The 26,360-nt window shown below is 46.1% G+C and overlaps 1 protein-coding gene across 1 annotated transcript; it reads left to right on the forward strand.

Annotated features, from left to right (window-relative positions):
• The first annotated feature begins 78 nt into the window (after positions 1 to 78).
• DMAP1 (DNA methyltransferase 1 associated protein 1) lies at positions 79 to 26,360 on the forward strand. Its single transcript, XM_026033739.1, has 9 exons — positions 79 to 189; positions 3,118 to 3,209; positions 4,001 to 4,196; positions 7,081 to 7,239; positions 8,429 to 8,596; positions 9,303 to 9,488; positions 12,184 to 12,255; positions 23,989 to 24,061; positions 25,985 to 26,360. The coding sequence occupies exons 1-9, from the start codon at positions 88 to 90 to the stop codon at positions 26,329 to 26,331; spliced, it is 1,395 nt and encodes a 464-aa protein (XP_025889524.1). The 5' UTR covers positions 79 to 87; the 3' UTR covers positions 26,332 to 26,360.

Here is a 26,360-nt window from a genome sequence, read left to right on the forward strand (position 1 = left end):
GCGGGGCCCCGCGGGAGGAGGGCGGCGCTGACCCGCGCTTTCCCCGCAGAGCCCAGGGGAAGGGGCAGGCCCCGCGCCGGCGGCGAGATGGCGACGGGCGCGGACGTGCGGGACATCCTGGAGCTGGGCGGCGTGGAGACGGAGAGCACGGGCACCATCAGCAAGAAGGACATCATCAACTCCGACAAGGTAGCGCGCCCCGCTGGGCGCGCCCGGGCTCGTGTTCCGGGGGCTCGCCGGCCCCGGATGCGCTACCAGGCTCAATCCTTGGCCTAAGGGCGGAATAAAGCATGTCTGGGCCACARGCCTTTTAGTTTTGGGCTCCCCAAGACTGTCTGGAAACGCCTGCAAGGACGGTCCCGTTCCCAGGCTCTCCTTGTTGCGAGTGAGGAGTGTCCTGGCATTTGCGGCACMGCTTCAGCCAGAGCTGTGGGAGCAAGGCCCAGCTCCAGGTTTCCCATTTTGTGGGAAAGTGGGAGATTTGATTAATTCTGTCTTCTGTAAGGCCAGRATGGTGCTGCAGCAGAGTCCTGCTTGTGCAGACAAAAATGTAGGATGTTGCCAAATGGAAAATGTCTTCAGACTTTTCTGTTGTGGGGGAAGATGCGTGTCTGGAACTCGGGAGAACTGAGATTGCCCAGGAGAATGTGGGAAAGTTTAGTAACCTGCATTAAGGACATGTGCCGTGACGTGATGTCCCCTATGCTGTTTCTGTATCTCAGAGTCAGGCCAGGATTTGGCTGTCCCTTGCTTGGGAATGAGGATGAGAGATGAAATCCCAGAGCTCTGTGCTGCAGAGACCGCAGTGATTTGAAGCAAAGGCGACATCCTGCATCCCTGGAAGCCCTTCGAGCTGCCTTTGCCTGTTCCACTGAAATGTTTATTACTGAGAGAAAATGTAGTGGTTTGGTATCTTACTGGGAATAGGAAAAATTAGTATAATTGGTGCAACTGAAAATATTTGAAATGCTAAAAATACTGTTYTAATGGTTAGTGTGTGTCCAGTGAGCAGCTCCAGGCTGACTTCAGCTTGTGCTGTTGTGCTGCAGCACAGCGTTGGGAGCTCGCTGGTTTTAGATGCTTTGTGTGTTAATTAGTAGAGACCTGGAGAAGTACTGATGAACGTCTGTCTTTCTGCTCAAAGAGAATAACATGGTTTTCTCCTTAAATGTAGCGATCTACTGCAAAGGAGAGGGCAGTGGGATTCTTTAGGGGAGAAGCTCATAAGCCCACCTGCAGCTACGAGTGAAACGTGCTGCATTTCTACGAAGTATTAAAATGAATCCTGTGATAGAAAAGGGTGGCATCCACGGGGAAACTGGTCTGTTCWTGGTGTTGTTCCTGGTGGAGGCAGCTGGAGGCATCGCTGCAGGCCAGTGCTCCAAGTCCTGGTGCTGGGGGAACGCAGCGAACTGCCCGCCCCGAGCATCATCCCCACAGGGGAGCGTGGTCAGCAGCGCTCTTAGGGTGCGTCCCGTTTCGGGGCACAGACACAGCAGAGAAGGAGCACACAGAGGGCACACTTACCTGGCAAGACATTACGAAAGGAAGAAAATTGAAATGTGTGTTTAGAAGAATTAAAAAGGAGGAGGGAATTCTTTATATGTGTACCAGGAGGAGAAGAAGTCATAGCAAAAGTACCATTACCACACAGAGAGAGCAGAACGGCTCATGAGTTCCTGCAAGAGTTGCTCAGAAAATAGTTCTGTTTGGATTTGGAGAAGGAATAGCTTGGTATATTTAAATCACGTGAGAATGATGATGTACTTTCTAGTCCATTAGTGATGGAGAATGTTAAAGGGAAGAATTACTAGGCATAAAAACATTTAAATTCGCTGGTCCAAGCAATTTGTACTCAACTCTTAAAAGAGCTGTCTGAGGTGATCTCTGGCCTGCTGATATTAACTTTCAATAAATCCTGGGACTTTGGTGGCGTTCCAGAAGCCAGAACTCAAACAGGATGTCGTGGTGACCTGTGGATAAGTGCCTTGGTTGGCCTTACATCGCTGCTGAGCGGAGTGATGGACAAGGTGGGAGGAAGGGATTTGATGAGGAGTGAAAAGGTGCCTGTATAATGAATGTCAGTCATGAGGGTTTTATGGAAAACAGTTGTAGTCCAAAACCTGGATATAGCTTTTATGGGATTTTGAATGTGCTTGGTAGAAGTAACTGCAGATTTAAAACAACACAGTGCTAAATTTACTCTTGCAAAATATTTTAATTTAAAAGTAGGTAGGAATGAGGTAAATAAGCAGTTACAAGTAGTGGCACTGTAAGCAATTGCAAAGATGATAAAATGACTCCAAGTGTCCTGGACTACTCAGTACACTCAGCCTGTTCAAATAAAGTGTACCTCAGTAATGCAGTTGTTAATGTGTCCATCTGAATCCAGTGTCCATTATATTATAAAGCTGTACATGTGGAATGAGAAATGGTGGAATGTATCTTAGACATCACCAGCTCTAAGAAGGATTTAAGGGCCAATTTGAGTAACTTGTCTGTCTCAAACAGACCTTACTTTTAACATTTCAACCCTTGTGTGAAGAAGCTATGGCCAAAAAAAAAAAAAAGTCCTTTGACATATCAACAGACAGGGAGCCTGAGGCAAGGAGAAGCTTTTACTTTTGTGAGTATTATTGGTGGGTCTGATATGGGACTACTGTATGAGCAAGCACTGGTCTCTTTACTTGGTCACAGCTGGTCAAAAGTGGAGTCCCTGCAGAACTGGGTGACAGAAACAGAGAGAATGGGAAGACTTTCTTCACTGCCCTCTCCAGAGGTAAAGAGGTCACTTATGCATTGATACTGTCAGGTAGAGATAGTTTTTACCCAGAGAAGAAAGGCTTAGTGAGTAATAGCTGAAGCCAGATATCAAGCTTTTATATTAAGTGCATGTCTTTGGCAAAGAATGTGTTTTAGCAGTGGCGAGTGCGACCACTGCAAGGGGATGTGYTCAGTTTTCTTGATGTCTTCCACTTAGATTTCTTCTGGAAAGTATCAATTCTAAGGCACCTGAAAAAAACAGATGAATAGATAAAACAAAAAACACAGGGCATCAGGTTAATGTTCCCCAGAGAATGTCACTTTTGAATCCAAAATTCACATCTTTTATTTCAGAAAAAATCCAAGAAATCTTCAGAGACGCTGACGTTTAAGAGGCCGGAGGGAATGCACCGAGAGGTTTACGCCCTCCTCTACTCTGACAAGAAGTAAGAGCTTATGGTCATCTGTGCAGGTCATGCTGTAGCTTGAGCTTTTGGTGGTGGGGCAGCATCTGCTYGAAATCATGGACAGTCTTGTTTGCCAAATGGATTCTCTTTGTGCTTGGCCTGCTTCTGTTCCTCTTGGGATGTGCTGTTTCCCTGCTCTGAACATGAGGGGTTTGTTCTGGATATGAAATGGAAGAGGTACAGACGCAGCAGGTGACTGCAGGAAAGGCAATGTTTTCATCCTYCCATGTCTAATTCTCTCTTATGCACAATTGGAGATAACATCTGCCTTTATTCTGCAAAAAGAATTCTGCTGCAGCTTCTGTTTAGCTTGCAGTGGACTGTGCCCTTGCACTGGAGGTCTCTKGTGTTGCCTCCTTTCCAGGAACTTCTTCCTTTCAAACTCATCGTAGTGTCTATTCTGCCCTCTGATGAGTACAACTCTGCATTTATGTATAGTGAATCTAATTTCTCTGGCAGTATGTCATGCTCTCTTCATCSTTTTTGCTTCTGAGAGTTTGTTTTGCCTTTAGAGTATATCAGAGTTAATTTAGGGGGATTTGGAGCTAGCTGCTGTTGTATAACTCAAGACCAAAGTAGCACGGAGGAACTAAATATCCTTGTGATCAAGTTTAAATAAACTTGTGATCAAGTTTAAAAWCAGCTTTCCCCTTCCCCTCTGCTAAATGTCAGGGTGGCCAAGCCAATTCCGAGTCAGAAGTCTCTTGTCTTGATTGGTTTTCCTGCTCTGTTTCCTGCTTCTCTTCAGCCAGTGCTTTTCTCCACCACAGGGATGCGCCCCCGCTGCTGCCAAGTGATACAACTCAGGGTTATCGAACAGTCAAAGCAAAACTGGGGTCCAAGAAAGTTCGCCCTTGGAAGTGGATGCCCTTCACCAACCCAGCGAGGAAGGACGGAGCCATGTTCTACCACTGGAGGAGAGCAGCAGAGGAAGGGAAGGACTACCCTTTTGCCAGGTTCAATAAAGTAAGTAGGAGTGCTTGGCATAGGGAACTACCCTTTGGTTGGCTTCCCAACTGCCCAGATATCAGGTTCTCTCTTTGAACATACTAAAGCCGAGTTAGATCGGGCACTTGCATTTTAAATTGCCTCSTGGCTTGCAGCCATGTGACCTCGGACTGTGGTGTCTCTAAATCCTTCAAGCTAAGTGGTCTTAGGATGTGATTGGTGCCTGCCAGAGCACCTCCATGTTCAGGGGTGCTACGAGCAATTTGGCAAGCAGATGGTGCTATCAAATTCAGTTCCTAACCAGTGTCCTCTCCTTGATTACAGGCTCTGGGTTGTAAAAGATATTTTATTCTGAGACTTTTAAAGTTGTAAGTCTTGTTATCTTGTCCAGTACAAAAACCTTCACTTGCAGCTCCTTAGCCAAAATGCTGGTTTGCAGCTTCTTGGCCGAATTCCAGCATAGATGCTGAATTACACTGTGTTCCCTCTGAAATTGCCCCTGTGGTAGCGGTGTGGTGCTCTACCCTGTTCTTGGCATCTTAAATCGTCACAGTGTTTTGTCCAGTGTATTATCCACTTCGAGTAGTTGTTGTTGCTTTCATGTGTGTACACAAAGGAAACGGTATCAACGCTTATATTTCAGAGTCAAGACAGAAGGAGCAGAGTTAGGGTGCCTCTGTAGTCCAATTTAACTCTCTTCATGGTGCAGACTTGTATTAAAAGAAAAAAAAAAGTAGTTGTGTAATTCCATTCCAAGAGCTCTGCTTCTGTATAACTGTATTCAACATTTTTAGCTCACAGAACATTAGCATTAACAGAAACTGTTTTCCTGCAGAATTAAGTGGTGGTTTGACTGTTAGAAGGTTGAAGCTCTGACTGATGCTTTCCCTTTTGTTGGGACCCTGGTAAGAACCTCCTGTGAGARCTCTTCTCTGGTGTCTCGGGTGGAAGTCTAGAGCATGACTCACTTAGTCAAGGCACCTGCCTAGGTACTCGTTCAAGGGAAGCTTTGGGAATGTAATTGTCTGTAAAGCTTCACTGCTCTAATAGTTTTTGGCCAAGTTCAACCAAATTTATCAGAGGGGGCCACACATGGGTGTTGTAATTATGTAATTCTTTTTCCCTAACGTTATCACATACTGTGAATTGACGGGGAAAATAGTTACAAGCAAGGCTGCAACCTTTAGATTAGTGTCGTAGACCTCTGCCATCTGCACATTTATTTAATAGCAGGAGCAGGTTGTTACCCTTGGTGTGGATCAGTGCTCGAGAGGCAGAAGGCACTGACAAGGAGTTTCACGGGTATTTGCTAATGGCTGAGGAGTTTTGGTTATTTTTCCAGATACTTCTATTGGTTCTTCCTCCTACACTTGATTCTTCTGCCCATTTCTCCCTGTTTCCCCTTAGCATCAGACCATTTTCCTGTATGATCTCTCCTGTTGGTCACACATGCTTTTAAATGCAACTGCATCATTGCTTGATTTGCTCCGTCTTCCCTCTTGGCTCCCAGTTTTCCAGCAGATCCYTATTCTTTGTTGTGAAAATCTGAAATGAAGACCTGAGTTTCAGTGCACACTGACCCTTGGTCCAGAGGGAGACCTAGGAGTCCAAGAATGCTTCAAGAATGGTGTCAGAGCAAAGGCTTGCTTCAACAATATCTTATCTCTAACTACCATTAGTAAAGGCTTAGGAAAGGAGTGCGAGAATGGGGCAAATGCTCAGTTTTGTGTTGATGTTTTCATAGAACTGTCTCAAGGCTCCAGGATTCTTCCTGGGCAGTTTTAACTAATTTAATGCCAATCATTGTATGACTTTATAGCATGAAGATAGGACTGAGAGGGTTTTTTTGGGCCATTGCCTCCTTTTCTCAGTTCTTGCAGGAACTGCTCCATCTAATCCCATTCATAAACTTGCCAAGATGGATCTGAAAAGCAATTGGGTATTCCTGCCCCTGTGTTTCCTAGGGAAGCTGTTTCAGGCTCTCTCCGCTCTGTGCCTCACTTTCAGATTAAATTTTCTTTTGACATTTGTTTGCAAGCCAATTTCTTTGTGTTTATCTCAGTTGTGGACATTCCTTTCTTTCCATCTAGCACACTTGAAGTCTGCAGTTTGTTCTCTTTCAGGCTTCCTTTGTGGGGCTCCATTCTCTCCAACCTCATGAGGAAAGACAAGCTTCCCATCCGATATCTCATCCCAGTTGCTCTCCTCTGTACTATTCCCATTTCAGTTCATCTTTCCTGACCATGGATCATTGGAGTTGTAGTTGGCCTCGTGTACCTGAAACCCTGCCAGTTTCTGCTGGAAATGCCTTTCTGGGGGTTATATTTACATTTCCATGCTGGTGTCATGTTTGAACTCTTGATCATTCAAACCTAGTTGGCTCAGGTTTCCCATCTGATGAGATCCTGCCTTCTCACAGAGGTTCTTTATTCCTAGCTCTCAGCACTACTGAGTCTATTCCCTTTTCTGCTACTGCAGACTTTGAGGTGCTTCATACAGTGCAAAATTAAACCCTGGCTTGCATGGCTGCAAGGCACTGCAAGCTTGCATGACTTCTGCAGGCAATTGAACTAATTCATGGAAATTGTGTCCGTCAARGGTGTCTCGTTGTGGAGACTTTGTGTGGCTCAGAAAACCTGAGTGCATCACAAAAGCTGAAGAAATATTCTGGGCAAACTGTTCTCTTTGCTTATCCTTTTCTCTGACCGGGTACCGGCAGTCTCCTCTTCCATCCACTGCAGGTGGTCATATGCTGCCCTGGAAAGAACACTTTTATTTTTTTTCTTTACCACTATTTACACTCCTTAGGCCATTTAATAGCRCAGTAGGATGGCCACTGGTGGCTGGAGAAGGGCGGTGCTCTGAGTCCCATCTGTTCCATGTTTTTCTGTTCCCTGCATAGACAGTGCAGGTACCTGTCTACTCGGAGCAGGAGTATCAGATGTATCTACACGACGATGCGTGGACCAAGGCTGAGACCGACCACCTCTTCGACCTGGCCCGGCGTTTTGACCTGCGCTTCGTCGTCATTCACGACCGCTACGATCACCAGCAATTCAAGGTGAGTCCCAGGGACCCACGTGCTGCTGGCRGCCTGCTGCTATGGCACGTGCAGGGCTTGCTACGCTGCAAAGAGCAAATTACCCTTTATGTCAGCTTAATTAGGGGGAAAATAATGAATTACTGGCAGCAAAGAGTATCGAATTTCCAGCGCAGGGCATTGCTGTTTGCTTAGTTTATAATTAAATCCACTGTGACTTGTGGTCATTCCCTGTTGTATTTTGTTAGAAAGTTAGAAGGCCTGTTCATGCCAGGAGAACAGATTATCACAATCTCTGTAGGGAAAAAGCAGTTGGGAATTTTGTTTAAGTGATCAGGGTAGATGGTAGAATGCCCGGGTTCTAGCATAGACTCTGGGAGAAGGATCTTCTAATGGTTCTTGGGAGATTGGACTCCTGGGTTTTTGCTGGCATTTCTCTTTGCTTGTGGTCTGACCTGATGCAGGCTTCTGTCATCTCTCCTGTAAAGCAGGGACCATCAGTGCTCAGAAAAATGTAACTCACAGCAGTATCTTAAATCTCCTCTGACTACTGGTTTCCTGCTTCCTGGTGACACACGGGAATGATGTGCCTCCCATAGAATAGCTCTAAAGGCTGGAGGCTTTTTGTTGCCCTTTGAAAACTCAGATGAAGGGAATGTAGCAAAGTGGAATAACAAGCTCAAACACCTCCAGTGCTTGCAGAAAGGCAACACAGCTCAGAGCCTGTGGCAGCACAGTGCAGCGATGGGCGGGTGCTCCAGCAACGAGTTGTTGGAGCTCATACCTTCTTGATCATGGCTTAAATGGGTGTTCTCAAGTGCAGCTCAGAAAGGGCCTCCAGCTTGTGTGTCACAGTCTTGTGGTTAAATCCTGTCTTCTCAGCAGATAGCTCAGACCCTGCTCTTTGCTTTGAGGATGACTTTCTTGTGCGTGCTGACTAGAAGAAGCTGCCATCCTCATCTGCCTAAGCCATCCCTTGCAAGTGAGAGGACTACAGTGTGATGGCAGTAGCTCTGAGGCCCTTAGAGAGTGGCTCCTTTCAGGTAGCCCTCTGATCCCACAAGGACTGGCAAGGCTCCTTGCTTATCCTTCTGCCGAGCATCACCTTTTATATCCAATCTGACCCATTTCCTCTGGAGGCCCTTACGTGGCTGCTGCACAAAGCTTTGTTTGGCTCTTCCATAATGTCTCCTTGCACTGTGTTCCGCAGAAACGGTCCGTGGAGGACCTGAAGGAGCGTTATTACCACATCTGTGCCAAACTGGCTAACATTCGAGCTGCTCCAGGCACAGACCTGAAAATCCCGGTCTTTGATGCTGGCCATGAGAGACGGAGGAAGGAGCAGCTGGAGAGGCTGTACAACAGGACGCCGGAGCAGGTAACTGAAGGAAGAGGCTAGCTCTGCCCCCCACAGATCCATGGTAAATATGTAAGTTGAGTCAGCTTGGATGAAATAAGGAGAGCATGGGAGAAGGAAAGGCTGGATGAAGAAACAGTAATATGTAAGCACTGCTGCTGATTTTGCATTCGTGAAGTTTTAAGGGATGCAAAAGATAGTGAGTTTTCATAGCGTTGCGCCTGTGACTTTAGGAGACATGTTTTATTTTTTACCTTTCTCTCTTGGTGCTTTTAGCCTCCCTGTCTGGAGATGGCGTTAGTTGCTCGTGGGTGTGGCTGAAGGACGGGGGGGAATCCCAGATGTTGTCATATAGTGCTCCTTTTCCAGGTGCCTTCTCTGCTACACTCTTTTGTCCAGTTTCATGCCCAACTGCAGGTAGCAAGAAGCGAATCAACTTCTATTAGGTGAGATTACCAGAAGGTTGGGATTATCAGCACAGTAATTAAGGCAGGATAGAATCTCCTTACCAAGGGTCTAGTTTGTAGATTGGTATTGAYACGGATGCAGGATAAGGTTAGGAAGCCTAATACACTCTGCCAACCCAAGTCCTGCGCAAGATACCGGGCAGGAATGCTTGAGAGACACTCCCAATGGCTTAGAGCAGGGTTGCTATCACTAGATGGACCCCTTGTCCTGCTAGATCTCCTTTGCTGCACTGCTTGTGTTACTGTGTTCTGGTCTGCAGGTGGCAGAAGAAGAATATCTCATTCAGGAGCTCCGCAAAATCGAAACTAGGAAGAAAGAAAGAGAAAAGAGAACCCAAGACCTGCAGAAACTCATCACAGCTGCTGATACCACCACGGAGCAGAGGCGTGCAGAGCGCAAGGCTCCTAAGAAGAAGCTGCCACAGAAGAAGGAGACAGAGAAACCTGTAAATACTTTTTYCCTTGTGCTCTGTCTGTGTAATGTTTATTTCCTCCAACAGTTCTACCAGGATCAGGCTGTCAGCTTCTTCTGGGGAGAGAAGAGCTGCTGGCTGCCTTCTGGGAGATGTGTTTTCTGGATTTGTTTGTTTATTTTGAAGGCAGRATGGTCTGTGGCAGCGCACACATAGCTCTTATTCTCCCCGATGTGCTGTTTGTCCTCCTCCCATTTGATAACTGCTAGTTTAAGTCCCATTTTCCTTCCCCCTCCCTGAGAAATGGGGTGAAGCAGTGCCAGCCAGCATCCACTTGTGCCTCATGGCAGAGAGAAGCATCYGTCTCCCCATGTCTCCCAAGGGTTTTCTGGTGTTGTACAGGTTTCTCCCACAGACTCATTGCCTTTCATCATCTTTTTCTAGTTCAGRCTTCCCTTCGCACTACTGGGTCACAGCCTCATCTCTCCTAGATTGGTACTTGTGCCTCTCCTGAGCCTCTGCTGTGATCAGAGCAGCCTAGGGGTACTCCTGTATTAGTTAAGGGGATGCTACTTTTCATTTTTTCCTGAGACAAACTAAAGTATAAGGAACACCTTATATTTTATAYTGTTCCTAAAGTATAAGGAACAGAGTTTTCAATTTGCATTTGATTCTACCTCAGCTTCACTTCCTGGAAAAAGAGGACTGAACTAAAGGATGGATTGAACTAAATTCAGCACCTTTAGTAGGAAAGGGCTGTTACAGAATCTCAGCTGTTCCCAGCTAGTCCCTAGGAATTCCTCTCCTTCCACATTGTGAGCATAGAGGATGTGTATCCTCACCTTGCCAAAGGGTCTGTGCAGAGAGGGGAGAGAAACAGTGAACACTAGACAGTTATTGCTTGATAAAGTGTGCCCATTAGATGCCACTGCCTTAGAACCTTTTTTCTCTTTTTTTTTTTTCCCAAGCAATAAACATAGTGGTGCTAGGGACCTTCTCCTTCTAGCATTAATTCCCTTGAGGCTGATCTGGTAAAGCCAACCCACTGCTGGTGCATCCTGCTCTAAAGAAAGCAGCTTGTCAGTGCTTATGAAAAGGATAGTGATGGAGAATGGGCCTGGAAAGCTGCTGAGGATGCCCAGGTAAGGGAGTCCAGCCCTAAATGTTGCCTGTGGGCTGGTGCCTATCTAAGGCATGTAATGGATAGGCACGCCAGGCTGGGCAGAGAAGCAGTTTCTGTTGTTGCACTAGCATCATTTCAACCATGACAGAGTCCATTAGGAGTCAATTACCAACTATAGCCAGGAAATGTTAAGAAAAAAATTGCATTTTAACTAAGAATTTGAATCGGGAGCTGCATCAGCATCCTTTCAACAAAGGAAAATCATTTACCAAGGAGTCAATTGAGGTTGAAGCGTTTACAGCATGTACAGGCACGCAAGGCAAAAGAACCCATTTAATTGCTTATGCACTGAGTGCAGTCAGAGTTGGCTCAGCTGAGCCAGAGATCTTGATTTACCCTCATCCCTTTTGTCAAGGTGTTCAGCAACAGGCTTGGAAGGGGAAAGTTTGGGGTGTCTGAGATTCAGCCTTCCCGCACAGAAAGCAGAGAGGACTTAATAATAATAATAAATAAATAAATATTATTTCTCCAGAGAATTCAAGAGATTTGGGATGTCTCTTCCTTTTGGAAAGACATGTGACTGAGTGTGTGTTTTATAGAGATTGTGGCCACTCARACATTGACTCATGAGTATGACAGGTCTGTATAGGGGCACCAACGCCATTCAGGTGAAGGGCYGTGCTGATAGTCCCAGTGTATCAACATGCTGCCATTCTGGTGTCTTGATCCTGCGTGCAGGGGATTTTGAGAATGGTGAAGGGGAGAGATTTCTTCAGTACAGCATTGTGGGCAATGAAATTCCATGGTTTAGAAAAAGTGAACACCCTAACTAGTGTTTTGACAGGTATGTTCCTAGTGGCTTTCCCTCCCTTCTTGCTCCTTTTTCCAGTTTCATTAGTGGTTTAATCATTTAAAAGTTTGCTCATTAWATCCTTTGCTCAGCAGCACGGATTTCTAAGGGACTGCATTAATTTTTTTTTCCATCTAATTCCAGTGCTACTGGATGCTCTGCTCTCTCACAAGAACAGCATTAGACGTGTTGCCTTTCTATATCGCTGTGCTTAAAATGTGAAGTGAGGAAGAAAGGAAACTGTCTAATGAATGGACAAATGACAAAATGTGTATAAATAGCAGGCCTCCCTGGAGGGGAGCAGTCCTTAGGATCTGGACGTCCTCGTTAGTGGGCTCATATCTGTGCAGATCAGAGGTTTCTCAGCTCATTCCTTAGAGGGCTTTCAGTGGAAAGCACAGATTTAGGGAGGTATTGGGCTGTTTTGATCAGTGAACCGGGCCCAAGTTAGATAAGGACAGTTCTGTGCAAATATGCATATGTTGGGATTAAGGCCTGTGCTTGTGTGGATTCTGTGGAGAGCAGTGCATTTAAAAACACAAATAAGAAAATGAAAGACTTGAGCTCTCTTAAGATACTTGAGCTAGAGTTTTTCCTCAGTGGGTTTGCTGAGATTTTTCCTCTTTTCTTAGCTCTTGACGTGCGGCCGTGGCAGGTGGTTCTCTGTCACAGGAAACAATGTTTCCCCTTCATACAGTGTCTGTGTCAAATCTTGTGTTTCCTCCATTAACACATCCTGTTTCGATCTCTTTCAGGCTGTTCCTGAGACTGCTGGCATCAAGTTTCCCGACTTCAAATCTGCAGGTGTCACGCTGCGGAGCCAGAGGGTAGGCTGTTCTCCCGGGCCCTTGGGACCTCTGCTAATATCCTTGTCTGCCTGTCTGTCTCCGTGTCCATTCGCCTTTTATAGTTAAAAGGCAACATCTTGCCTCTAAAATAAGAAAGGAATTCCATAAATGTGGAGACTCAGAAGGTGGGAATGTTGGCGCAGTGAAAACCGGCTCATCGCCTTGCTCAGTGGCACCTGGACCTGCTGATGTTTGTTATTCTTGTGCCCACTATGCTGCTAGACACACACGACAGGCCCAAGTAGAGCTGTCTAGGTCAAACAGAGCTTGCAGCCGAATGTAATAGGCCTCCTAGAGCTTGTGTGTTAATAGATCAGAAGGTGCCTTTAAGAACTGGATGTTCAGGTTGTGACTTGAAAAAGAGACAGACATAAATGCATACAATTTTGAGCCTTCATCTTTCCATTATCTAACTTCAGAAAATATTTTGGGGGAAAAATCCCCATGCTCTCTTTTTCCCTTTATTCTTTCTGTCATACACACACCTCTGAGAAATGAACTTTCTTGCTGTTTTATCTGCAAGGCTTGAGGTCTGTCTCTTAGCGACAGGTTTTGGGATACTAAGTCAGTTAAACCTGCCTGCCTGGCTGAATGTTTTCAGAGGGGCTTTGATAGTAAAATCCTGTTTGCCCAGTACAAATACATTTTTTTTTCCTAGCCAAATGGGGTAACCTTTAGCTCCTTTATCTCAGTGATGGTGGATGAGTAGGTTTCTTGCCACMTAACCTCATTTGGCAAACTAATTCTTCAGATCAGTTTTATTTATTTTTTTAWTGGGATGTTCTTTTGATGTCAGAATAGTTTCAGATCTTGTTGGGAATGCTCTGGGGCTGTTATGTGACGARTTGACATGGATGCTTGTACATCAGAGGCAGAATGCCTCAGCARGCTGGGTCCCGTGCACTGAGCAAGTGCAGCCAGCAGCGGTTTACCTGTGTGAGCAGGGGGTTACAGCCCTGAGGAAGTAAAGTGCTGGACAAGACTGCACTGAATGTGCTGAGATTTATGTAGACATGAAGAGATGTGCTCTCTGTCACTAAGAGTAATTTATGGAGATTGATTGGAGTTTTGAGAACTAATAAGTGATGGTTGGTCTTTCCTGTTTTTCCCTCCCCTGAAAGGGAAGCTGAGCAATAACCTGTCAGCGATGGAACCATGTGGCAAAGCCAGCAGCCTCTTTGCCTGCCAGGCAGGCTAATTCAGCTTCCAGCCTTTGCAGAAAATGGTGCTGTCTGCTTCTGCCTGTCTCTTTTTAATGCTTATGAAATGGAGCAGTGAGCATGAGGGTAGGGCCACTTGAATCATCAACTTTCAGCCTACTGAGATGACTCAGAGCTACTTCCTATGCTCTGCTTGAAACTTTTAAGGAGATCAACATTGTTAATTGGAAATGCTAGTGATCTGCAGATTGCAAGAGGTTGCGGATCACAGATCTGGATGAGAAAACTACCCTTTATTGCTTGGGAGTCCGTTTTAGCAAACTGAATTCATTTGTGGCCTTTAGTCATCCAGCTTCCTTTTTCAAGTCTTTCCTGTTCTTAAAAAGGGAGCTAATAGACTCCTTTGCTTCCCATATGGGTGATGGGGAGAGTTAATTATGTGAGGTGAGTAAAAGCCTTTGAACTGGTGAGACATGCTGAAGTGCTAAGTGGTATAAGGTGGAATTAACAAACTGCTAATCTGAGTATTTTCCTTCTGTGATTTACATGGCAGATCTTCCACACACCAATGATATGGAATTGATAAGGGGAAGAGCTGGCTGGGGCTGGATGAGGAATTGGTGTGATGTGCTGGAAACTCCTGTATTCTGGCAACACTCAATGTGAGATGTCTTGCCCTGAGCACGTTGGAAATGATTTCTAAAGGCTTGTGACATCCTGCAGTAAGTTCTTTTGCCTGAGGACCTAAAGGGTTCCTCACCTAAAGGCTTCTATTGTCCTCTTTTATTTTGTACTTTACTACCATTGCTTTACGCCTTGGTAGTTAGGTGAAGCTAGATTTTTGCACTGAGATCAGGGATTCAACCTCTGCCATGTGTGAAAAATGTACCATATCATCCCCAGAATGACAGTACTTACTCTTTGATTAGAGGGATTCTTTTCTTTTTTTTCTGATTACATTTAGTCTGTTCACTTGAGTTAAAATTAATTTACAGAATTAGTCGTTGAAGAAAATTAGCAGTCTGTATTCTGTTTGATTTGTTCCCATGACAATAGTATTCACGACAATAGCCCAGGCTTTCCAATTCCCTCTGTAGTTAACTTRCAGAAATCTTATGCACAGAGTTAATGTGAAGAGCGTTGGCTTTTTTTTTTTTCCCCTAGAATTAATGGTCACTTACAGCCATTATTCTTCATAACCGAAAGTTTCTCCTTCAGCAGATGCTGAAGAATAATCTTCTCCAGTGAATTCCACAGGCTGCCTTCTCTCACAATGGGTTCAGGCTCCTATTGTTCTCCGTAGGGCTGTGGCCACAGGCAAAGAAGGCCACAGCCCCTGTGCCCTTGCTCTGCATGGGATTTTCCCTCTGCCTCCCGACTGCACAGACTGCAGGTTTTCACTAATGGCCATGGGAAGCTGGCCGTTATGAGGAGCTTCCTCATAATTCAAGGCAGTGTATTATTGCCTTGGTGTCACTGAGGACAGTAGGCACTAACAGGCGTTTTGGAAGAGAGAAAGCCTCTCATGAGTTTCTGGAAAAGGAATTCTACGCTGCTGCCTTTGCTGTTAGTGAAATTGTGTTATGAAAATAATACAGTCAGAAGTGTGTTATTAATCCTAAGCGTTACTCTTAGAAAACTTCCTGTTGTAGCAGAGCTGCCCAACTCAGGTGGCAGAAAGCCAAAGAGCCAGAGGAAGTGAGAGGTGAGTAGGGAATTTGTAGAAGGAAAGGAGAGAAAGAGACTAACGGGAAAGCAAGGGGCTACAAGGAAAGCTTTGCTGAGCATGGATGTGATGAAGGGAAGGAGAATTAGAGCTGTTAAAGGTGAAGCTTTTCCATAACCCAGACAGACTGGCACTATCCCAGACTGGTGATCTCGGCCTGGTGTTGCTGCTGCAGGCTGAGCTGGGCTTGTTCTGCACTCACTGCAGTGTTTCTGTGCTCTGCCATGTTTAGCTTTCTTTTAAGTGTAAGTAACTCTGTCATTGACTTTATTATGTTCAGAGTGCTTGGACTGGAATACTTAAAATCTTGTCTGTGTGTTTTATCTTGAAGTGCCCATCTGTCTCTCGGCCTTATCTGCGAATATTAAGTTATGATTCTGTTAGTGCTGCAGCAGGGCTTTTAAAAGTGATGGTGGATGGAGAAGGTGGGCAGTTGTCCCTATTCCTGCGTGTCTGAGGTAGGAGCGAGTGTCCTTGCTTTGTTGTTACGGGTTTCGAAGCAAAGGAACTAGAAGAAGATCATCTGAATGATGTCTCGTTGGGTAATAAAACAAACTCCAAGAGGAGTCTGCAGAGATCTCAGATCCATAGGATGTGCTGAGGGGATGCTCCAGCTTCATTCACAGCCAGCCACTTCCCACCAGGAAAGGCTTCCAGCCACCAGCTGGCTCCCTACTGACCAGGACCCTGCAGGCAAATCACCAATCAACCAAGTAAAGAAGCAGGGGAAGGAAAACTTTAAGTACAGCTTTAATACCCATTGATTTAAATATTCACTTCCACCAGCTTTTAAATATTTACTAGCCAGCAGAGCATTTTTTTAGCGCTGATTAATGAGTTAGAATTTACTGGGCTTGGGAGGAGAGGATGTGTGAATGTGTGTGTGTGTGGCTCTGGGTTTTTTAATCTTGAAGCAGGAGCCAAGTGCTTCCTGCAGGCTCAGAGGTGAACGACAGCCCTAGTGAAGGATGGGCTTGTGTGTCTGTGTTTAGACATGTTTATTCTTTATATTTGAGCTGACCTGCAATTAAATGGCCAACCACACTGCCTGTTTATTCTGCATTGGAGGCTCTTGGCTCTGTTCCTTTCCTGTCATTAATGCAAATCCAGACCTCATCAGCTGGGAACATGTGAAACATCTGTCTGTCCTCCTGTGATCAATAGCRTCCCTTCGGAGCGTTGGAAGCAGTTACACAAAATACCAGTTATTTTTATTTGGATTTGATACATTTTATTACTTGGAGCAATTAATAATTTATTTGTTTTGTATCGATTGCGCTCCAGGGCATCTTGCTAAGATAATCTGATGATGATCAGCACACTCTTATTAGGTAGAAAGTTTATGTTTCCAGGTCTGAAGCTCCCATGCGTTAGCTAGCTGAAATGTGCTTCTTGCTTCTGTTAGCAGTTTTTCAGAGTGAAGTTGTAAATTTTGCACCCTATAAGAAAGGAGGAGAGAGCAATTGCCCTGGGATCTGACAGAGCTTGTGACAAAGGTGTGGAGGGAGGGCAGGATCCTCATTTCTGTGAGCAGAAGATATGATTGAGTGGTGCAGACTGGATTAAATTCATGTTCTGGCATTGCCATCTCTTTCTTATATGAGATTTATTTAGGGGTAAGTGAGTTAAGGTGTATTTTCTGATCAAATGTGTGTCTGCAAAAGATGGAGTGAGATGCAAACATTGTTATGTTTATTTTCAAGAGGGCAATAGGGATGCAAAACGGTGAATGAACCAGAGAAGGGGAATCCACAGTTCTCTTCCCCTGTTCTCCTTCTGCCCCTTATTTTAAATAAGTTGCTTTAAGGAAATGTTTCTGTCCCCTTCTCCGTGGAACTCTTTGCTGTGGTGGAGCATCCAGAGCTTCATCCTTGATGGTCCACTAGTCCTTGATTGATTGGAGAGGCCTTTGCTCAGTCACCTCTATCTGCCTGTAATAATGCAGCCTTTCATGTCATTCTTCAGATAATCAGATTATCAGAATTCATGACTAGCATCTTCTGTGTTATTTCTTAAATTCTTTCATTAGCTTAATCAATATCATGATCAGAGTGTAATTAATGACTTTGTTGCGAGTTTTTGTCCCTGTTGCATGAGTGTAGCTTCAGTTAAGAGTCTTTTTCTTTCAACTGTTTACTTTTTTTCTTTCTTTTTTTCTTTTTTCTTTTTTCTTGGGTTTGTGTCTGCATTGGAAGTTTACAGAGTGCTTCATGGTGGCACTTCCCTTCCTCAGGCCTTCCTTGGCACACTCCCCAAAGCAAAGCTTGCTCTTCTGTGTTCCTGATTTGTTTCAGTTAGATCCAGCCTGGAGACTGCAGCTGTTTCAGTGCCTCGCAGTTACCTCTACAGGTCTCAGCTTGGTTCCACACCTGCAGCAAGAGGCAGCTTTAGGATTATCTAAGAATCAAAAGATCTCCTAAATCAAAGTACTGCAGTCTCACACTGGTAATGTGCTTTTACTGGATGGTATTTTGACTTAAAAATATTCTCTGCRCTTTTTTTCCTCCTGCAACACACATTTTGCTGTTTATATTTCTCTACACAGATATTTTCCATAGTCTTTTGTGTTGCCAGAATTGCACTGTATTTACTTAAAGAGTATTTCAGAGAAAGTAAATCTCAGATTGGTACATGGCACTATGGTTGCTCCGCTTGCCAGAAGATGACAGTCCTGGACAGCAGGCAGTCCTCGTAAGATGTGAGTTCTGGTCTTCTCACATGTCTCGTTTCTTGTCACAGCCTGTGTGTCAGGTGAGGAAAAAGTGACTCTCTCTCCAGGTCAGCAGCTGTTTGCTCATTCAGCTTCCAAGTCACTCTCATTTTAGGCCACTTGTCCTGGGTTAAAGCCATCTGTACCCATTCCCTGGGTTCAGATGTGGGAGAGCAGAAGACCTTGAAGATTTTGCTACCTTCAAGGTCATGCTGAGGCACTGACACTCCGTGGCCTTCGACTCCTTTAGAAAGATTCCCTCTGCTTTAGCTCTTCAGTTAGTGCTGCAGATACATTAATGTTTATAGGACCAAGGAGCTTCTCCTCTGAAACATGACTGTGGTTTTATACTTCTCTCGGATCTCCTGGTATCTCTCATCGTTGACTAAATTTTTGCTAGGTATGTTCCTCTAAATGGTAAATGTAGTTTAATTTATGTGGAGAATTTTACCACTCCAAAGTTCATATTTTTACACAAATGATTTGAGAATTTGGTATATGTGTCTAACTTCAGTTCAAAAAAAAATCTGAATTAATTCTGTAAGATAATATAGAAATATTTTCTTCTTAAAGCATTGGTTTATTTAGCACTAGGCCACATTGATGGAGCAAGCTGATGGTCRTGTGCCCTCTCAAAGTGATCACTGGGTGTTTAACCTGTTACACAGCATAGTGGAGATGGAATGGAAGTTTGCTTAACCACATTTTTATTTTTAACTGTTTTAAATCTTAGTCTAAGGCTGTAAGCTGGGACTGGGGGAAGCATGTACATGCATTGATGCAGAGAATATCTGTGCAATTTCTAACTTTTCCCAGTTTTCCATATACCCATTGCAATTACACATCCACTTTTCATTTTAGCACTTCGGTTCTGAGCAGTTAAGTGTTTAAAAACTGCAGAAATCTGTACGTTTGTATTGAAAAAGTAATCGTCTGCCCAACTCTTCAGAGTTTGGGGGAAATTGAACTTCTCTCCTTTATTTAATTCCAGAACTTTCAAGCTAACATACTTACTATGGCTCTTTCCTTCCCTGAGTCTTACAACTGCAGAAGTGAAGGAAGAGCCATGCAGCCAGGGAAAGGTTGACCACCTTTCCCTATTTTAAGCCAGCCAGTGTTAAAAACATTATTCACTTGAAACTTTATTGCCTCCTCCTCCTCCTGGAAGTTCTCTAAGCAATTCAGGATTCCTAAGGATATCCATGAAGAAGGTGCCTGTTGAGAAAGTTTTCATGAATTGCTGCTGGATTCATGAAGAAAGTGGTTTTCATTGTCAGCAAGCTGTWTTATAATGCTGAATAGCACTCCTGGTTTATAGCTCTACAGATAAAGGTCAGAGGTATGGAGTTCTTGGGAATAATGGTTTTAGGATAGTCACATTGTTTAGGGTTAGGGAAAGGTGACTTTGGGGGAAAGATTGTCTCCAAATGGAATAAAAGAGTGAACTGCAGGGTCAGGGAGCACGAATATGGCTGAATAACCATTGATTAATCATTGGGAGAGATTGTGTTTTGATGAGAATCCAAACAAGAAGGCTTCAGTGCCAAAGTGGAAGTTTTGGAAGTCATGAGTATGGAAATGGAGCTTTCATGAGCATAGTTGTAACCWGAGAACAGATCATTTAACATTCCACGTGTGATCATATCCGACACAAACCGGTCCTGTTCCTAGTGCAGAGCCAGTATCAATCTCCACTTGTTGAACTGTGAAGCTGTAGCACATACCAGGGCTTGCAACACAGTGCTCTGCTATCACCTACACTTCATTTCTCTTTGGAAATACTCTAAATACATTTACCAGTAAGCTTAGAAGTATTATCTTAAATCATTAAAACTGGATGACACACAAAGCCAAATGAATCGGGCGTGAGAGGGAGGGGGCATATTGTCAGCCCTTTCTTCCCATGTTTGCTCATTTAATGAATTTTGCCAATTAGCAATTAATTTGCAGCAGGCCTCCTAGTCATTAGTGTGAATTAGCAGGCTTTTGTTGGCGGTGTGTCTGGACATTAGTAAAGGCAGAGAAAATCCCGTGCCATCCGAAAGCTCAAGGGTACCCAGCTGTGAGACCCTCGGTAGAAATCAAAGCACAATGAAAGTGAGAGGGATGCTCCGTTAATCTATTTAAGCTGGGTAGCCCAATTCCTGATCTGTGCCCTTTTCTCGTGGGGAGAGCAGGCTGTGAAAACACTCGTCAGATCAAGTGGGTTAAGGTGCTGGCAGAGCTGGTGTTTCCCAGGATCAGGCAAAGCGCCTTCCGTCTAGGGAAGCCCTGTGGCTTCCTGATGTTGATTCACACCGTTTTCTGTAGCTCTTTATTTATTTTTCTCTTGATACACATAGTTCATGTGTTTAATGCAGGTTGTTTATGGCAAGGACAAAGAATTGCAGTCCTTAAATCAAACGCGACGTCGGTGTAATTATAAGCACAAGCTGGTGCAGCAAAGAGGGCTGTAGGGAGAGGCTGTCAAAGGAGAAGAGCATCCGAAATATAGTAACCTCAAAAATCCCAGCTAATCAGTTTTCTGACTAGAGCAATCTGTTTCCCAGGTATTATTATTATATGGGGACTTAAAAGATAATAAATAACAATAATAGTCTAGTATGAGGAAGGAAAGAAAAGGGCAAATGCCATTCACCTCTGAAGCTGTGGGTTTCTCGCTGGAGCTCTCCGAGGAACATAATTTTCCTCAGCCCCGTGGAGGGCTCAGTCCTTGACCATGCTGGGAACGTGGCAGGAGAGGAGGTGTCAGAAAGGAGGCTGCACTGAGGGTTGTTTCCCTTAGCATAAAGGTTGGGTGTGCAGAGACTGCATGTTGCAGCACACACTGCTCCATGCAAGCCAGAGAGCTGCGCTCTGTGACTGGGACCTTGGTCCCTGCAGGATTCCTCCTTCCCTCCGAAATGAGGATGGATGTTACAGCACTCCCCACACGTGCTTTTGGGCTCGCCTTGAGCCTGAAAATGGGAGTGGGATTTGAGCCCCTGGTCAAATGGGAGCTGAATGAGACCCTGCGTGTGCACCAATGTGTTTGGTGAGTCTTTTGTACAGGGGAACCGTGCTCTTTGATGATGTCCTGCCAGGGTTTTGGAGAGGTAGCTCAGCTTTTGCAARAGAACATCCACATAAAATGTGAAAACCAAGCAGGGCTTGCTGAGATAAGCTTGGGCTTATCTGAATCATACTGGGCACCAAGACTTTGCCCGCAACAAGGCAGCCCAGCTAACGGACCCTAACTAACAGATTATCAGCAGCGTTTGAGTAATAGACTGCTCATTTAGTTTTAATACATTTTGCATAGAGAGCAATCAGCCTTCATCAGTCTTGGAGATGAATTGGCTTAGCCAGCTAAATTCTAAAGATATTAGTCCGACAGTAGCCACATAAATCATAACATTTTCTTAATGACGGTAAAATTAAAATATACTCTTGCTTTGAGAAACCAATGAAGCCTTCCTCTTTGCAGGCCRGATCCTCCTGCCTGAATTAAAGGGAAGCTTAATTGATGTGTTCTTAAACTAAACAAACAGCCCTACTCCTTCAGAGCATTTCTAGTTTTTCTTTCTTTGGAGGTGGATTAATTTGTGCTGCCTGCCCTGGCCTCCAGTCTGGAGGAGCACCAGTGAAGACTTTTGCTCTGTGTTCATTTAATGAGCAGACCCCTGGCAAACAGAGCAGGACACGCAGTGTTACAGCTGAAGGCTTTGCTTGTGTTACTGCTAGTTCCTTGAGCTACTGAAGGCCTCCAAAGGGGAAAGCTTGGCCTATTCCTGTAACCACCAAACCAAGACATTGTTGCTGAGTTAGATGGCATTAGTCCTCCCTACCTGTCCATGTAGCCTAACAGAGCACGATCTCTTCTAGTTTCTTGCCCTTTGATCTTGAATTCAACTTGAAGTCCAGCACGATTTTCCTAGCTGATGCTTGGCAGGAAGGGATCCTGTCTTCAGCTGGAAAGACTGTAATGTCTTCAGAGCTGAAGAAAGGGTGAAGACAGGTGCTTGAGGAGGGGGTTGGACTAGATGACCTCTGAGGTCCCTTCCAACCTTAAGCATTCTATGATTCTGTGACAGGAGCTTGAGGATCGTGGGAGTGCTGTCTGTGTAGAGGGCTTCAGTGAGGAGTTGCAGCCCCACGATGCTGGGCTCTTTTTCATATTTCTCCCCTAGAAGTTAAGGCTGGCACGGCCGACTCGATCAGCTTGTACATCTCAGGCTCAGGCCAAGGTTTGCGTGGGGCAGTCTACACATTCCACACGGCTTCTTGTAGTGGGGTGGACTAATTCTGTGGACCAGCAGTTGCTCTCAGGACTATCTCCCTGGTGCTGTAGTCTAACCAGTCCATTGCAAAGTGCCACTTTTCCTGGGCACCCGTGCTGCAGAGCTGCTAGGGGAGCCTGTTTAGCCTGCTTCTGCTCAAGCCTCTGGTCCAAAGGCTTGACTGAAATCCAGGTACCTGATACCTCTGGCAGCCTCTCCTCTGCTAAAACAACCATTTTGTAGTCAAGAGTAAGGATTCAGTCTCTGAACTATGAAATTCATCGCTGTGCAGAAACCTCAGCACTCCCTGAAGACCCTCAGGGAATAAAGAGGACCGAGGTGGCCTCTTGGCACAAGGACAGGTTTTCCTCTCTTCCCCTGCTGCTCCTGTGCAGATAACGGCAGCTCTCACTGTTCTCCTTTTGCATCCTCTGTGTCGGTTTCATTTCTTATGGGTCCTTCCTTGGTAGCCCTCGTGGTCTCTGCTAGTGTCTTTATWGTGTAGGTGCTTTACAGAGAGCGCTGCAGAGGGACCCCTTCCCTGGGGTGCCCCATAGCAGCTGTACTCTGGTTCTGGGCTCAGGTGACGTGATGGGGAAGGTGTATTTTTCTAGCAGATCCTTCACTGGGTTTGTGGAGCTGCTGGTGGTTTGTGCTCGGCCATAGCTGAGCTAAGGCAGGGGCTCTCACCTGTGCACGGGGCAGCCCTGCCTTCAAGCCAGTTAGACGTTCCAGGTGATATTTGTTGTTGTCATCTCTGTATGGCAGGAGGGGAATAAAAACACAGTTCTGCCCTCAGGTCACTGCCAGCTTAGGGGAGCAGCTCGTGGCTTCCCCCAGCAAAGCACTGTTAGGTGCTGGATTCCTCACAGCCTCAGGTTGCTCTTCCCTCTGGCCATGTAAAGGCTGCTGGGCACCTTTGGGTGCTCCATAGGGATGAGCTCACGAGGTGAGATATGGATTTACCTTCCCAGGGTCTGGTGGGGACATCTGGGGTTGGTGGCCTGTGCTGCTGTGCTGTGAATCATCTCTCCCCGCCTGTGTCCTCGCCGAGGAAGGGCAGCGGAAAACGGTTTCGTTCGTTCTCGGACGAAAGGGTTTGGAAAGGCGCTCTCCCTGCCACGTCGTGCCAGCTAATAACCACGAGGTCTGAGCAGCGAGCTCTCCTGCCAGAGCCCAGCTGAATGCAGAGGAAGGACCCTGCCAAGCGTGCGCATTCTTCCTCTCCCGGCCAGCGCCGCTTGCCTTTCATAGCTCACATCTGATGCTTCCTCTCTCACCTAGCCCCTCAGCTCCGATGTAAATGTGTGTTCACACTTCCGCCAGTCAAGTAACTGTGCTCTCTGTCTCTCGCCTTTGTTATAAAGCCCGCTCTGTAAATGAATCCCACAGGTCTGGGGCTCAGCGGGTAAAAGGAGAAGTGAGTCTGTTAGCGCATGAGTCTAATCAGGCCGGCTCGAGCGAATAAAGTAGGGCAGCGTTGCACATTAGCCACTGTGTAAATGAGCCCTTTGATGGGCCGGGCACCGCGGGAGAGGGTTTGAAGCCGGGAAGAACTTTTGTTGTTAATTCAGTGACACATGGAAACTGGGAAACAGCGTGTCTTGCACACACACGAGAGAGAAAATGAAAGCCCTCGCGACCGGGCTTTTCAATGCCTGCCCTCGGACCCAGTCTGAAAACTTTCAGCCCCTGTCTCCCTCTCTTACCACTTGATTTTTTTTTCCCCCTTTCTCTCCCTTTCTTTTTTTGTTCCCCCTGCACTATAAAAAGAAAAGCTCTCTTGCCTTTTGAACTAGACGGCTGTGAGTGAGGGCTATCTCTGAGCTGTGTGGCTCTGTTACCTTTGTGTTCCAGATGAAACTGCCAAGCTCGGTGGGACAGAAGAAGATTAAAGCCCTGGAGCAGATGCTGATGGAACTCGGAGTAGGTGAGTAAAGGGGGCACGCGAGAGAGAAAGAGACACACAGAGCTAGCCTTTGTTCTCGAGATGGGCTATTTTTTCCCCTAGTAATACAGCAAGTTTCTTGAATAACAGTATGTGAATGGTTTTTAAAATATTTTATGTGTTTAAAAAAAAAAAAAAAGGAAAGAAAAAGAGAGAGGGTAAAAGCCAGAACAAGATGCACTGGGTTTTTTTCCTCCCAGTAGAAAAATGTTTTAAAAGAGCCTTTGTTTCTCTCTTGTTTGGGCCTTTTTAACCATCAAGAGAGGCAGCACAGTATTAGGAAGGCAAATCTCAGCCTTGCCGGGAGAGGTACTTCTGAGCGTGTTAGTGACCATGGCACGCACATTGTTCAGGGCTGCCCTGTCTTGCTTTCAAGCTTCATTTCTTCTTAATTTACTGCTCGCGGTGGCAAGTCCAAAATGTGTCTGGGACTGTTCGTCCCCCCCTTTCCGTGGTGCATGCTGTGTGAAAATCTGGAGCATCTCTGCTGAAAGGCAAGTAAACACACATCCCTCACTCTTGAACTCCGGAGTCTTAGCAGGAGAAAGGAGGACTCACTTAACATGTGCAGTACCCCCTTGCAGCTAGAGGGGAAGGAGGGCAGCCCCTGGCCACTTGCTGCCCTCCGTGCTCTGGGTACCCTTGGCAGGTCCTGCATGCCCCAGCATGCGGTGCCCATTGATTAGGCACTTAATGACTCCTTTCCTCCCCGTTAGTGCAGGGGCAATTAGAAAAAAATCTTTATTGTTGATTTAGAGGTGATTACTGAGCCAGCTTCCAGAACTAATTTCTGTTAATTGTTGTTAATTTGGGGGCYGAATGGTCTGGCATGATATGATGCTTTGGAGGTTTTAGTGCAGGTCGGAAGAGCTCCCGTGGCAGGTGAAAGCAGCTAAACCAAGGGAGGTTCCTCTCTCTCTGAGGGAATGGGTAGTCCAGGATTGAAAACAGACAAGAGATCAGATGGAGGGAGATGAATTGGATTATAAATGTACCTAGTGAAATGGCAGAAGTGATACTGAAAGAGTGGAGCTTACCAGAGAAGCTTTGGGAAGGATCTGGGGAAGGATCTGGTCCGCCTGCTTGGGCTTGCTTTCCATGATGGCAGGGAAGGGTTCCTGGCTCCCCACTCCCGCCTTACAGGAAGCTCTCAAGCTCTTTTTGTTGCTGCAGCTCTGCTGTGTCTTAGGGTACAGAAACACACGGGGCTCTGTGTGGGTGAATACACACAGTGCTGGCGGGAAGAGGTCCTGTGTCCAGTCCTGCAAGCAGGGCATCACTGCTCCATTTTGGGTCAAACCAGCCTCATCCTTTTTCTCCCGACGCATGCAGCTCTGCCTGGCGCTGTGTGTGTGTGTGTGTGTGTGTGCTGGACTGCAGCAGCCTGTGGGGCTGGGGGTGGCCTGCCAGACCCTGCTGCAGCCAGCTCAGGGCTGCATTTCCACGTGTAATGCAGCAGCAGCAGAGCAGCTTCTACTCTGCTTTGGGAGGAGTGACAAGGGAGGCGAGGGAGCTCAGCCCACGTTGGTGGCAGCGCGGGAGACAGCAGGAGTTTCTATGTCCTCTCTAGCAAAGTGTGAGACCGKGCTCCAGAGACCGAGTTCACTTCCTATGATCCGTCTGGAAACAAGGTTCAGGCCTCCTGCKCCAATATGGGTCCTGTACATCCTTCACTTGCTCTGAGTGCTGGACCAAGCAGGTTCCTCCTTAGTCTTTGGCTGAAGCTAAGGAAGCTCTTGGAGGTTCCAGGTCTCCAATCCCTAGGGATTCTGCTTGMTGGTGAACCATGCAGTGGGCGCTTGGCACATCTTCATGGAAATGAACTGGGTAGTTAGGACCTTTCCAGGGATATGCTGTCCCCGGGGGACAACTGTGTGCGTTTAACAGCACCTCTTTCCTCCCTAGATCTCAACCCCATGCCCACAGAGGAGATCGTGCAGATGTTCAACGAGCTGCGGAGCGACCTGGTGCTGCTGTACGAGCTGAAGCAGGCCTTTGCCAACTGTGAATACGAGCTGCAGATGTTACGGCACCGATACGAGGCCCTGGCCAAGGCTGGCAGCATTGGCCCTCTGGGTGTGGAAGGCAGCCATCCGGACGGCCAGGCAGGGCTCGGCGTCGAGGAGGGCAAGGCAGATTGCAAGGACCAGATCATTGATGTAGTAGGAGCGCCCCTGACCCCCAACTCGGTGCGGAGGAAGGTTGTGGGGGCCGAACAGGGAGCGCTCAGGTCTCCGACACAGATGCCCTGATGAGCGCTGGCGCCGCCGCCCCGCTCTCC

The sequence above is a fragment of the Nothoprocta perdicaria genome, unplaced genomic scaffold (genome assembly GCF_003342845.1).
Source record: "Nothoprocta perdicaria isolate Ctin4 unplaced genomic scaffold, notPer1 scaffold_0, whole genome shotgun sequence".
Taxonomy (NCBI): domain Eukaryota; kingdom Metazoa; phylum Chordata; class Aves; order Tinamiformes; family Tinamidae; genus Nothoprocta; species Nothoprocta perdicaria.